At 57.7% G+C, this 14,009-nt stretch overlaps 1 protein-coding gene across 1 annotated transcript in view; it reads right to left on the minus strand.

Annotated features, from left to right (window-relative positions):
• Positions 1 to 14,009, minus strand: part of LOC139586580 (disks large homolog 4-like) — a 48,843-nt gene that overhangs the window by 16,689 nt on the left and 18,145 nt on the right. Inside the window, 6 exon segments of the mRNA XM_071420099.1 lie at positions 806 to 908; positions 3,832 to 3,988; positions 6,017 to 6,155; positions 7,265 to 7,367; positions 7,369 to 7,410; positions 9,752 to 9,888. Of these exon segments, the coding sequence (XP_071276200.1) occupies positions 806 to 908; positions 3,832 to 3,988; positions 6,017 to 6,155; positions 7,265 to 7,367; positions 7,369 to 7,410; positions 9,752 to 9,888 (681 nt within the window).

Genomic DNA, 14,009 nt, shown 5'->3' on the forward strand with positions numbered 1-14,009 from the left:
GACGGTCACTGGGGATGGCCCTGGGGACCCTTGGGGACATTCCCATGGGGTTGGGGACACTTGGGGACACTTGGGGACACTCCTGGTGTCACCTTCGGGCCGGTACTGGGCCACGATGGTCACTGGGGACCCTTTTGGGGACACCCTTGGTGACACTCCCAGGTACCTTAGGGACACTTTGGGGACATTTGGTGACCCTTGGGGACACTCTCAGGGGTCTGGGGACATTTGGGGACATTCCCATTGTCACCTCCGGGCCGGTACTGGGCCACGACGGCCACTGGGGATGGCCCTGGGGACACTCCCAGGTACCTTAGGGACCCTTGGGGACACTTTGATGACCCTTGGGGACACTCTCAGGGGTCTGGGGACATTTGGGGACACGGGTGTCACCTTCGGGCCGGTACTGGGCCACAATGGCCACTGGGGATGGCCCTGGGGATCCTTGGTGACCCTTGGGGACACTCCCAGGTACCTTAGGGACACTTTGGGACCCTTGGGGACATTTGGGGACATTTGGGGACACTGTTGGTGTCACCTCCGGGCCGGTACTGGGCCACGACGGTCACTGGGGATGGCCCTGGGGATCCTTGGTGACCCTTGGTGACCCTTGGGGACATCTGGGGACATTTGGGGACACTGTTGGTGTCACCTTCGGGCCGGTACTGGGCCACGACGGCCACTGGGGATGGCCCTGGGGACACTCCCAGGTACCTTAGGGACACTTTGGGGACACTTTGGGACCCCTGATGACCCTTGGTGACCCTTGGGGACATTTGGGGACATTTGGGGACATCGATGTCACCTTCGGGCCGGTACTGGGCCACGATGGTCACCGACTGCCCGGCGTTCTTGAGCGCCAGCGCCGCCTGCTCGTGGGTGGCCCCGCGCAGATCGACCCCGTTCACCTGCGGGGACATTTGGGGACAGCTGGGGACAGCTGGGGACAGCTGGGGACATGTGGGGATGGAGCTGGGGCAGGGGAAATTGGGGGAAAATTTGGGGAAAAATTTGGGGAAAAATTTGGGGAAAAATTTGGGGAAAAATTTGGGGAAAAATTGGGGGGAAATTGGGGGGAAAATTGGGGAAAATTGGGGGGAAATGGGGGGGAAAATTGGGGAAAATTGTGGGGAATGGGGAAAGGGACATCTGGGGACATCTGGGGACGGGGTTGGGGCAAGGGAAATGGGGGAAAATTGGAAAAAATGGGGGAAATTGGGGGAATGGGGAAAGGGACATTTGGGGACATTTGGGGATGGGGTTGGGGCAAGGGTAATGGGGGGAAATGGGGAAAATGGGGGGAAATGGGGGGGAAATGGGGAAAGGGACATTTGGGGACAATTGGGGACACGTGGTGGCACTTGGGGATGGGGTTGGGGCCGGGGAAATGGGGAAAATGGGGGAAAATTGGGGAAAAATGGGAAAATTTAGGGACACGTGGTGGCACTTGGGGATGGGGTTGGGGCAGGGGAAAATTGGGGGAAATGGGGGGGAAATGGGGAAAGGGAGATTTGGGGACATTTGGGGACATTTGGGGACATCTGGGGATGGGGTTGGGGCAGGGGAAAATGGGGGGGAAATGGGGAAAATTGGGGAAAATTGGGGAAAATTGGAAAAAATGGGGGAAATGGGGGGAAATGCGGGGAAATGGGGAAAGGGACATTTGGGGACACGTGGTGGCACTTGGGGACAGGGCTGGGGCAGGGGAAATGGGGAAAATTGGGGAAAAATTGGGGGAAAATGGGAAAAATTGGGGGAAAATTGGAAAAAATGGGGGAAATTGGGATAAATTGGGGGAAAATTGAGGGAAAATTGGGGAAAAATGGGAAAATTTGGGGAAATAGGGGGAAATGGGGAAAGGGACATTTGGGGACATTTGGGGACACGTGGTGGCACTTGGGGATGGGGTTGGGGCAGGGGAAATGGGGGAAAACGAGGAAAATTTGATGATGAAAATCACGGTGAGGATGATGATGGTGGCCACCAAAACCCCCCCAAAAAAAACCCCGAAAAAAACCCAAAAAACTCCACAAAAACCCCAAAAACGCCCAAACCGCCCCATTCCACCTCCACCCCAGGTGCCACCAGGTGTCCCCAAGTGCCACCAAGGGGATGGGACACCCTGGGGACACTCTGGGGACACTCTGGGGGTGGCCCGGGACCCCTTCTCATGATGAAGATGATGATGGTGGCCACCAAAAACCCCCAAAAAACCCCAAAAAACGCCCAAAAAAACGCCCAAACCGCCCCATTCCACCTCCACCCCCAGTGTCCCCAAGTGCCACCAAGGGGATGGGACACCCTGGGGACACTCTGGGGACACTCTGGGGGTGGTTTTGGACCATCCCTCATGGTGAGGATGATGATGGTGGCCACCAAAAAACCCCAAAAAAACCCCAAAAAATCTCAAAAAAAACCCCTAAACGCCCAAACCGCCCCGTTCCATCTCTCCCGCCGGTGTCCCCAAGTGCCACCAAGAGGGATGTCACAGCTTGGGGACACCCTGGGGACACCCTGGGGACGGCTTTGGACCCTCCCTCATGGTGAGGATGATGATGGTGGCCACCAAAAACCCCCAAAAAACTCCACAAAAACCCCAAAAACGCCCAAACCGCCCCATTCCACCTCCCCCGCCGGTGTCCCCAGGTGCCACCAAGGGGATGGGACATCCTGGGGACACCCCAGGGCCACTCTGAGGGTGGCCTGGGACCCCTTCCCATGGTGAGGATGATGATGGTGGCCACCAAAAAACCCCAAAAAACCCTGAAAAAACCCAAAAAAACTCCACAAAAACCCCAAAAACGCCCAAACCGCCCCGTTCCACCTCCACCCCCAGTGTCCCCAAGTGCCACCAAGGGGATGGGACACCCTGAGGACACTCTGGGGACATTCTGGAGGTGGTTTTGGACCATCCCTCATGGTGAGGATGATGATGGTGGCCACCAAAAAACCCCAAAAAAACCCAAAAAAACCCCAAAAAATCTCAAAAAAACCCCCTAAACGCCCAAACCGCCCCATTCCATCTCTCCCGCCGGTGTCCCCAAGTGCCACCAAGAGGGATGTCACAGCTTGGGGACACCCTGGGGACACTCTGGGGGTGGCTTTGGACCCTCCCTCATGGTGAGGATGATGATGGTGGCCACCAAAAACCCCCAAAAAACACCGAAAAAAACCCAAAAAACGCCCAAACCGCCCCGTTCCACCTCCCCCGCCGGTGTCCCCAAGTGCCACCAAGGGGATGGGACACCCCAGGGACACTCTGAGGGTGGCCCGGGACCCCTACTCATGGTGAGGATGATGATGGTGACAACCAAAAACCCCCCAAAAAACCCCAAAAAACCCCAAAACCGCCCAAACCGCCCCGCTCCACCTCCCCCGTCAGTGTCCCCAAGTGCCACCAAGGGGATGGGACACCCTGAGGACACCCTGGGGACACTCTGAGGGTGGCCTGGGACCCCTTCTCATGATGAGGATGATGACGGTGGCCACCAAAACCCCCCCAAAAAACCCCAAAAAAACCCCAAAAAACTCCACAAAAACCCCAAAAAACTCCACAAAAACCCCAAAAACGCCCCGTTCCACCTCCACCGCCGGTGTCCCCAAGTGCCACCAAGGGGATGGGACACCCCAGGGACACTCTGAGGGTGGCCTGGGACCCCTTCCCATGATGAGTATGATGATGGTGGCCACCAAAAACCCCCAAAAACCCCCAAAAAACCCCAAAAAAACCCCAAAAAACCCCAAAAACGCCCAAACCGCCCCGCTCCACCTGCCCCGCGGGTGTCCCCAGGTGCCACCAAGGGCGTCCCCGGTGTCCCCAGGGCCACCCACCGAGAGGATCTGGTCGCCCTTGCGCAGCTCCCCGCTGAGGTCGGCCGGGCCCCCGGCCAGGATGAAGGAGATGAAGATTCCCTCGCCGTCCTCGCCGCCCACGATGTTGAAGCCCAGCCCCGTGGAGCCGCGCGGGATCACGATGCGCCGGGGGTCCCTGGGGACAGCGGGGACGTTGGGGACACTGGGGACATTTCGGGATATCAGGGATATTTGGGGGTGTTGGGACATTTGGGGACAACGGGGACATTTGGGGGTGTTGGGGATGTTGGGGACAACGGGGGCGTTGGGGACATTTGGGGATATCAGGGACATTTGGGGATATCAGGAACAGTGGGGGTGTTGGGGACATTTGGGGATATCAGGGACATTTGGGGATATCAGGAACATTGGGGACATTTGGGGACATTGGGGGGTGTTGGGGACATTTGGGGATATCAGGAACATTGGGGGATATCAGGAACATTGGGGGCGTTGGAGGCATTGGGGACATTTGGGGACATTTGGGACATCTGGGACATTTGGGGGTGTTGGGACATTTGGGGACAACGGGGACATTTGGGGGTGTTGGGGATGTTGGGGACAACGGGGGCGTTGGGGACATTTGGGGATATCAGGGACATTTGGGGATATCAGGGACATTTGGGGGTGTTGGGGACATTTGGGACATCAGGGACATTTGGGGACATCAGGGACATTTGGGGGTGTTGGGGACATTTGGGACATTTGGGACATCAGGAACATTGGGGGCGTTGGGGACATTTGGGGACATTTGGGGACATTGGGGGGCGTTGGGGACATTTGGGGATATCAGGGACATTTGGGGATATCAGGGACATTTGGGGACATCGGGGGCATTTGGGTGTGTTGGGGACATCAGGGACATTTGGAAATGTTGGAGACATTTGGGGACATTGGGGGTGTTGGGGACATTTGGGGACATCGGGGGCGTTTGGGGGTATTGGGGACATTTTGGGGTGTTGGGGACATTGGTGACATTGGGGGGGGCATTGGGGGCATTTAGGAATGTTGGGGACATTTGGGGCATTAAAGGCATTTGGGGGCGTTGGGGCCATTTGGGGCGTGTTGGGGACATCGGGGGCATTTGTGAATGTTGGGGACATTTGGGGCGTTGGAGGCATCGGAGGACATTGGGGGCATTTGGGGACATTTTGGGACATCGGGGGCATTTGGGAATGTTGGGCACATTTGGGGGGGTTGAGGGGATTGGGGACATTTGGGGGCATTGGGGACATTTGGGGGTGTTGGGGACATCAGGGACATTGGTGACATTGGGGAGATTTGGGGATATCGGGGACATTTGCGGACATCAGGGACATTGGGGACATTGGAGGCATTTGGGGACATCAGGGGGATTTGTGAATGTTGGGGACATTGGGGGTGTTGGGGACATTTAGGGACATCGGGGACATTTGGGCGTGTTGGGGGCATCGGGGGTGTTGGGGACATCAGGGACATTTGGGGAGATTTGGGGGTGTTGGGGACATTGGGGACATCAGGGGGGTGTTGGGGGCATTTGGGGACATCGGGGGGTGTTGGGGGCATTTGGGGACATTTGTGAATGTTGGGGACAGACCTGGGGCCATCCTTGTTGGGCAGCAGCTCCTTGGGGCTGAGCGAGAGGCGCTTTGGGGACACCCCTGAGTGACCCTTGGGGACCCTGAGTGACCCCTGGGGACACTTGAGGACACTTGGGGACAGACCTGGGGACATCGTCCTTGGGCAGCAGCTCCTTGGGGCCGGGTGAGAAGCGCCTCGGGGACAGCCCTGAGTGACCCTTGGGGACACTTGGGGACCCTCATTGACCCCTGGGGACACTTGGGGACACTTGGGGACCCTGGGGACAGACCTGGGGACGTCGTCATTGGGCAGCAGCTCCTTGGGGCCTGGTGAGAAGCGCCTCGGGGACACCCCTGAGTGACCCTTGGGGACACTCCAGAGCCCATGGGGACATCAGGGACACCTTGGGGACAGACCTGGGGACAGACCTGGGGACAGACCTGGGGACCCTTGGGGACATTGGGGACAGACCTGGGGACGTCGTCATTGGGCAGCAGCTCCTTGGGGCCGGGTGAGAAGCGCCTTGGGGACCCGGAGTGACCCTTGGGGACCCGGAGTGACCCTTGGGGACATCAGTGACACCTTGGGGACATTTGGGACAGACCTGGGGACGTCGTCGTCGGGCAGCAGCTCCTTGGGGCCGGGTGAGAAGCGCCTCGGGGACGTCGGGGTCAGCGCCGGGGGGAACTCGGGGCCCAGGAAGCTCTGGGGGGGCAGCTCCGAGTCCAGGTGGGCGGAGTAGGCTGGGGACAGTTGGGGACATCAGGGGACAGTTGGGGACATCACAGGAATTCAGGACATTTGTGACAATGGGGACATTTGGGGACATTGGGGGGTATCACAGGAATCCAGGACATTTGGGACAATGGGGACATTTGGGGACTTTGGGGACAATCACAGGGATCCAGGACATTTGTGACACTGGGGACATTGGGGGATATTGGGGGGTATCACAGGAATCCAGGACATTTGTGACAACGGGGACAGTTGGGGACATTAGGGGACATTGGATGGTATCACAGGAATCCAGGACATTTGTGACAATGGGGACATTTGGGGACATCACAGGAATCCAGGACATTTGTGACATTGGGGACATCAGGGGGCACTTGGGGACACTGAGGACAAGGACAGGGACACAAGGACAGGGGGGTCCCACCACTGATGTCCCTCCCCAATGTCCCCAAATCCCCAATGTCCCCAACCCCTCCAATGCCCCCAATGTCCCCATGTCCCCAAATCCCCGATGTCCCCATTAATGTCCCCAGTGTCCCCAGTGTCCCCAATCCCCCCAATGTCCCCATTAATGTCCTCAGTCCCCCCAGTGTCCCCATTAATGTCCCCAATGTCCCCAATCCCCCCATTGTCCCCAAGCCCCCCAATCCTCCCAATGTCCCTCAATGTCCCCAATGTCCCCAATCCCCCCATTGTCCCCAATCCTCCCAGTGTCCCCAGTGTCCCCATTGTCCCCAATCCCCTCAATGTCCCCATTGTCCCCAAGCCCCCCGGGTGTGTCACTCACAGCCGGTGACGTCGGGGGGCCCGTAGGTGTCCCCGAGGCCGGGCACGGTGGCCTTGGCCACCCTCAGGTACACCACGTCGTAGGTGTCCCCAATGTCCCTGATGTCCCCAATCCCCACAATGTCCCCATTGTCCCCATTAATGTCCCCAATGTCCCCATTAATGTCCCAAATCCCTGCAGTGTCCCCAGTGTCCCCAGTGTCCTCAATCCTCCCAATGTCCCTCAATGTCCCCCATGTCTCCCAATCCTCCCAATGTCCCCAAGCCCCCCAGTCCTCCCAGTGTCCCCAATGTCCCCAATGTCCCCAAGCCCCCCAGGTGTGTCACTCACAGCCGGTGACGTCGGGGGGCCCGTAGGTGTCCCCGAGGCCGGGCACGGTGGCCTTGGCCACCCTCAGGTACACCACGTCGTAGGTGTTCTTGAGCGCCGCCACCCGCGTCCTCGTGCATCACGTCCTCCAGGCTGACGTTGTTCACCTGGGGGACAGCGGGGACGTTGGGGACACTGGGGGGGGTTTGGGGACATTGGGGACATTGCAGGGGTTTGGGACATCGAGGGGGTTTGGGACGTTGGGGACATTGGGGGGGTTTGGGGACATTGGGGACACTGGGGGGGTTTGGGACATCGGGGACACTGGGGGATGTTGGGAATGTTTGGGACATTGGGGACACTGGGGGGGTTTGGGGACATTGGGGACACTGGGGACACTGGGGGGGTTTGGGACATCGAGGGGGTTTGGGACATTGGGGGATGTTGGGGATAGCAAGGACAGCGGGGACACTGGGGACATTGCGGGGGGATTTGGGGACACTGGGGACACTGGGGACACTGTGGGAGTTTGGGGACATTGGGGACATGGGGACACTGGGGGGGATTGGGGACACTGGGGGGGATTGGGGACACTGGGGGATGTTGGGGATGTTTGTGACATTGGGGACACTGGGAGGCGTTTGGGGACACTGGGGACATTGCAGGGGGATTTGGGGACATTGGGGACACTGGGGGGGTTTGGGACATCAGGGGGAATTGAGGACATTGGGGACACTGGGGTCATTGTGGGGGTTTGGGGACATTGGGGACACTGGGGACGTTGGGGACATTGTGGGGGTTTGGGACATCAGGGGGGATTGGAGACATTGGGGACACTGGGGACATTGGGGACATGGGGGTCATTGTGGGGGTTTGGGGACATTGGGGACACTGGGGACATGGCGGGGGTTTGGGACATTTGGGGACATTGTTCATGATGTCCTCCAGGATGACGTTGTTCACCTGGAGACACCGTTGGGGACATTGGGGGGGTTTGGGGACACTGGGGACATTGTGGGATTTGGGACATTGAGGACGCTGGGGACATCGGGAGGGCTTGGGGGACACTGGGGACACTGGTGGTGTTGGGGACATTTGGGGGGACATTGGGGACGCACATTTGGGGACACAAGGAGGAGGGGACAATGGGGACAGCAGCGCCACCGCCCCACCCCGGCCACCCCCCCCCCGATGTCCCCAACACTCCCAAGTCCCCCCCAATGTCCCCAATCTCCCTTTAACCCTCGATGTCCCCAACTCCCCCAGCTGTCCCCAATGTCCCCAAAGCCCCCCTGATGTCCCCAACACCCCTCAATGTCCCCAATCCTCCTTTAATCCCTGATGTCCCCAACTCCCCCAGTGTCCCCAGATGTCCCCAATCCCCCCATCCCCCCATTAACTCCTGGTGTCCCCAACTCCCCCAGTGTCCCCAGTGTCCCCAACTGTCACAATGTCCCAAATGTCCCCAGTGTCCCCAATCCCCCCGGTGTCCCCAATCCCCCTGACTCCCCCAGTGTCCCCAGTGTCCCCCAATGATGTCCCCAATGTCCCTGATGTCCCCCAATCCCCCCGCCACCCCCACGATGTCCCCAATCCCCCCCAATGTCCCCAATGGTGTCCCCAATCCCCCCCGTGTCCCCGATCTCCCCAACTCCCCCAGTGTCCCCAGTGTCCCCAATGATGTCTCCAGTGTCCCCAATGTCCCCAATGATGTCCCTGATGTCCCCAATCCCCCGCCACCCCCACGATGTCCCCAATGTCCCCAATCCCCCCAACTCCCTCCAATGTCCCCAATGTCCCCAATCCCCCTGACTCCCCCAATGTCCCCAATGGTGTCCCCCAGTGTCCCCAATCCCCCTGACTCCTCCAATGTCCCCAATGTCCCTTGTGTCCCCAATGTCCCCGCCACCCCCATGATGTCCCTGGTGTCCCCGTGTGTCCCCCAAATCCCCCCGGTGTCCCCAAATCCCCTCCGGTGTCCCCAATCCCCCCGACTCCCCCAATGTCCCCAATGGTGTCCCCAAACCCCCCAATGTCCCCAATCCCCCGATGTCCCCAGTGGTGTCCCCAGTGTCCCCAGTCCCCCCGCCACCCCTACGATGTCCCCGATGTCCCCAGTCCCCCCGGTGTCCATCCAATCCCCCCAACTCCCCCGGTGTCCCCAATGTTCCCAATGGTGTCCCTGGTGTCCCCAAATCCCCCCCGGGTGTCCCCAATCCCCCCGACTCCCCCAATGTCCCCAATGGTGTCCCCAAACCCCCCAATGTCCCCAATCCCCCGATGTCCCCAGTGGTGTCCCCAGTGTCCCCAGTCCCCCCGCCACCCCTACGATGTCCCCGATGTCCCCAGTCCCCCCGGTGTCCCCAATCCCCCCAACTCCCCCAGTGTCCCCAATGTTCCCAATGGTGTCCCTGGTGTCCCCCAATCCCCCCAGTGTCCCCAATCCCCCCGACTCCCCCAGTGTCCCCAATGTCCCCAGCGATGTCCCCGACGATGTCCCCAACTCACGGCCAGGATCTTGTCCCCGACCTGCAGCCGCCCGTCCTTGTGCGCCGCCCCCCCCTCGATGACCTTGGTGACGTAGATGCTGTTGTCCCCCGGGATGTGCTGGTTGCCCACGCCCCCCGCGATGCTGAACCCCAGACCTGCCCGGATGGGGGGGGGACACCGCTGTCACCTCCCCCCCGCTGTCACCCCCCCCCCGCCCCCCAAAAAATCGGTGGTGTCACCGTATTGTCACCGTATTGTCACCGTATTGTCACCATTGTCACCATATTGTCACCATTGTCACCATTGTCACCATTGTCACCATTGTCACCATATTGTCACCATTGTCACCATTGTCACCATTGTCACCATTGTCACCATATTGTCACCGCTGTCACCTCCCCCCCGCTGTCACCCCCCCCACCCCCACCAAAAAATCCGTGGTGTCGCCGTTGTCACCGTATTGTCACCGTATTGTCACCATATTGTCACCGTTGTCACCGTATTGTCACCGTATTGTCACCATGTCACCATATTGTCACCATATTGTCACCATTGTCACCATATTGTCACCATTGTCACCATTGTCACCATTGTCACCATTGTCACCATATTGTCACCATATTGTCACCATTGTCACCATTGTCACCATATTGTCACCATATTGTCACCGCTGTCACCTCCCCCCCGCCGTCACCCCCCCCCCACCCCCCAAAATATCCGTGGTGTCGCCGTTGTCACCATATTGTCACCATATTGTCACCGTATTGTCACCATATTGTCACCATATTGTCACCATATTGTCACCGTATTGTCACCGTATTGTCACCATATTGTCACCGTTGTCACCCCGGTGGTCGTGGTGGTGTCACCTCCCCTGCTTTAACCCCCCCCCACATTGTCACCTCCCATTGTCACTGCCCATTGTCACCGGTGTCACCTCCCCCCCGCTGTCACCCCCCCCCCCCACCCCCCAAAAAATCCGTGGTGTCACCATATTGTCACCGTATTGTCACCATATTGTCACCGTTGTCACCATATTGTCACCATATTGTCACCATATTGTCACCATATTGTCACCATATTGTCACCATTGTCACCATTGTCACCATATTGTCACCATATTGTCACCGCTGTCACCTCCCCCCCGCTGTCACCCTCCCCCCCAAAAATATCCGTGGTGTCGCCGTTGTCACCGTATTGTCACCGTATTGTCACCATATTGTCACCATATTGTCACCATTGTCACCCCTGTGGTGTCGTTGTTGTCACCTCCCCTGCTTTAACCCCCCCCCCCATTGTCACCTCCCATTGTCACTGCCCATTGTCACCGGTGTCACCTCCCCCCCGCTGTCACCCCCCCGCCCCAAAATATCTGTGGTGTCACCATATTGTCACCACATTGTCACCACATTGTCACCATATTGTCACCATTGTCACCGTTGTCACCCCTGTGGTGTCGTTGTTGTTGTCACCTCCCCTGCTTTAACCCCGCCCATTGTCACCTCCCATTGTCACCGGTGTCACCTCCCCCGTGCTGTCACCCCTCCACCCCCCAAAAATATCCGTGGTGTCGCTGTTGTCACCATATTGTCACCGTATTGTCACCATATTGTCACCATTGTCACCATATTGTCACCATATTGTCACCATATTGTCACCGCTGTCACCTCCCCCCCGCTGTCACCCCCCCACCCCCCAAAAAATCCGTGGTGTCGCCAGTTGTCACTGTATTGTCACCATTGTCACCATATTGTCACCGTATTGTCACCATTGTCACCATATTGTCACCATTGTCACCATTGTCACCATATTGTCACCATATTGTCACCGCTGTCACCTCCCCCCCGCTGTCACCCCCCCACCCCCCAAAATATCCGTGGTGTCGCCGTTGTCACTGTATTGTCACCATTGTCACCATATTGTCACCATATTGTCACCATATTGTCACCGTATTGTCACCGTATTGTCACCATATTGTCACCATATTGTCACCGTTGTCACCCCTGTGGTCGTGGTGGTGTCACCTCCCCTGCTTTAACCCCGCCCATTGTCACCTCCCATTGTCACCTGTGTCACCTTTCATTGTCACCGCCCATTGTCACCTCTCATTGTCACCTGTGTCACCTTTCATTGTCACCGCCCATTGTCACCTCCCCCCCAAAATCCATGGTGTTGCTGTTGTCACCGTTGTCACCGTTGTCACCCTGGTGGTCAGTGGTCGTGGTGGTGTCACCTCCCCTGCTTTAACCCCCCCCCATTGTCACCTCCCATTGTCACCGTGTCACCTCCCCCCCGCTGTCACCCCCCCCACCCCCCAAAATTGGTGTCACCATTGTCGCTGTTGTCACCATATTGTCACCGTTGTCACCATTGTCACCACTGTGGTCGGTGGTCGTGGTGGTGTCACCTCCCCTGCTTTAACCCCCCCCATTGTCACCTGTCATTGTCACCTCCCCCCCACTGTCACCCTCTTCGTGGTGTCACCGTTGTCACCGTTGTCACCCCTATGGTGTCGTTGTTGTCACCTCCCCTGCTTTAACCCCCCCCCCATTGTCACCTCCCCCCGCTGTCACCCTCTCCGTGGTGTCACCATTGTCACCTCTGTCACCCCCATTTTGTTGTTGTTCCCTTTTGTCACCTGTCCCACCTTAACCCCCCCCCCCCGTTGTCACCTTTCAGTGTCACCTCCCGTTGTCACCTGTGTCACCTGTGCCACCGTTGTCACCTTGGTCACCATTGTCACCCGTGTCACCTGTGCCACCGTTGTCACCTCTGTCACCATTGTCACCTGTGCCACCCCTCCTTGTCCCCTCCTTTGTCACCTGTGTCACCCGTGTCACCTGTGTCACCTGTGTCACCATTGTCACCTGTGTCACCTGTGCCACCCCTCATTGTCCCCTCCTGTGTCCCCTCCTTTGTCACCTGTGTCACCGTTGTCACCATTGTCACCTGTGCCACCCCTCATTGTCTCCTCCTTTGTCACCTGTGTTGTCACCTGTGTCACCTTTGTCACCATTGTCACCTGTGCCACCCCTCCTTGTCCCCTCCTGTGTCCCCTCCTGTGTCACCTGTGTGACCATTGTCACCTGTGTCACCCCTCATTGTCACCCGTGCCACCCCTCCTTGTCCCCTCCTGTGTCACCTCCCTCATTGTTTCCCCCCCCGGGAGGTCCCCAAAATTTGGGGCTCCTGGGGGGATTTGGGGGCGATTTTGGGGTTCCCAAGGTGGATTTTGGAATTTTGGGGTGGAATTTGGGGAATTTTGGGCTGGATTTAGGGGGATTTTGGGTTGGATTTTTGAGCTGGATTCCAGGGTGGATTTGGGGGATTTTGGGGTGGTTTTTGGGATGGATTCCAGGGTGGATTTCATGGATTTTGGGCTGGATTTTGGGGTGGATTTCAGGGATTTTTGGGGTGGATTTCATGGATTTTGAGCTGGATTTTGAGCTGGATTTGGGGGATTTTGAGCTGGATTTTGGGGTGGATTCCAGGGTGGATTTCATGGATTTTGGGCTGGATTTTGAGGTGGATTTCGTGGATTTTGGGATGGATTTTGAGCTGGATTCCAGGGTGGATTTAGGGGATTTTGGGCTGGATTTTGGGCTGGATTTTGGGCTGGATTTGGGGGATTTTGGGCTGGATTTTGAGCTGGATTTGGGGCTGGATTTTGGGGTGGATTTCGTGGATTTTGGGGTGGATTTTGAGCTGGATTCCAGGGTGGATTTTGGGGATTTTGGGGTGGATTTTGGGCTGGATTTGGGGGATTTTGGGCTGAATTTTGAGATGGATTTTGGGGTGGATTTTGGGCTGGATTTTGGGCTGGATTTCAGGGTGGATTTAGGGGATTTGGGGCTGGATTTTGGGGTGGATTTGGGAGATTTTGAGCTGGATTTTGGGCTGGATTCCAGCATGGATTTAGGGGATTTTGGGCTGGATTTCGGGCTGGATTTGGGGGATTTTGGGCTGGATTTTGGGGTGGATTTTGGGCTGGATTTGGGGGATTTTGGGCTGGATTTTGGCCTGGATTTGGGAGATTTTGAGCTGGATTTTGAGATGGATTTGGGGCTGGATTTTGGGGTGGATTTCATGGATTTTGGGATGGATTTTGGGCTGGATTCCAGGGTGGATTTAGGGGATTTTGAGCTGGATTTTGGGCTGGATTTTGGGATAATTTTGGGTATTTTTGGGTACCTTAGGGCCCTTTGATGAGCTTGACCTCCACCACCCTCTCGGCCGGTGCCTTCCTCCCCATCCTCCTCCTCCTCCCCCCAGGGGC

This window comes from Agelaius tricolor, unplaced genomic scaffold (assembly GCF_023055355.1).
Source record: "Agelaius tricolor isolate 1412-34295 unplaced genomic scaffold, bAgeTri1.0.p SCAF_125, whole genome shotgun sequence".
Lineage (NCBI taxonomy): Eukaryota > Metazoa > Chordata > Aves > Passeriformes > Icteridae > Agelaius > Agelaius tricolor.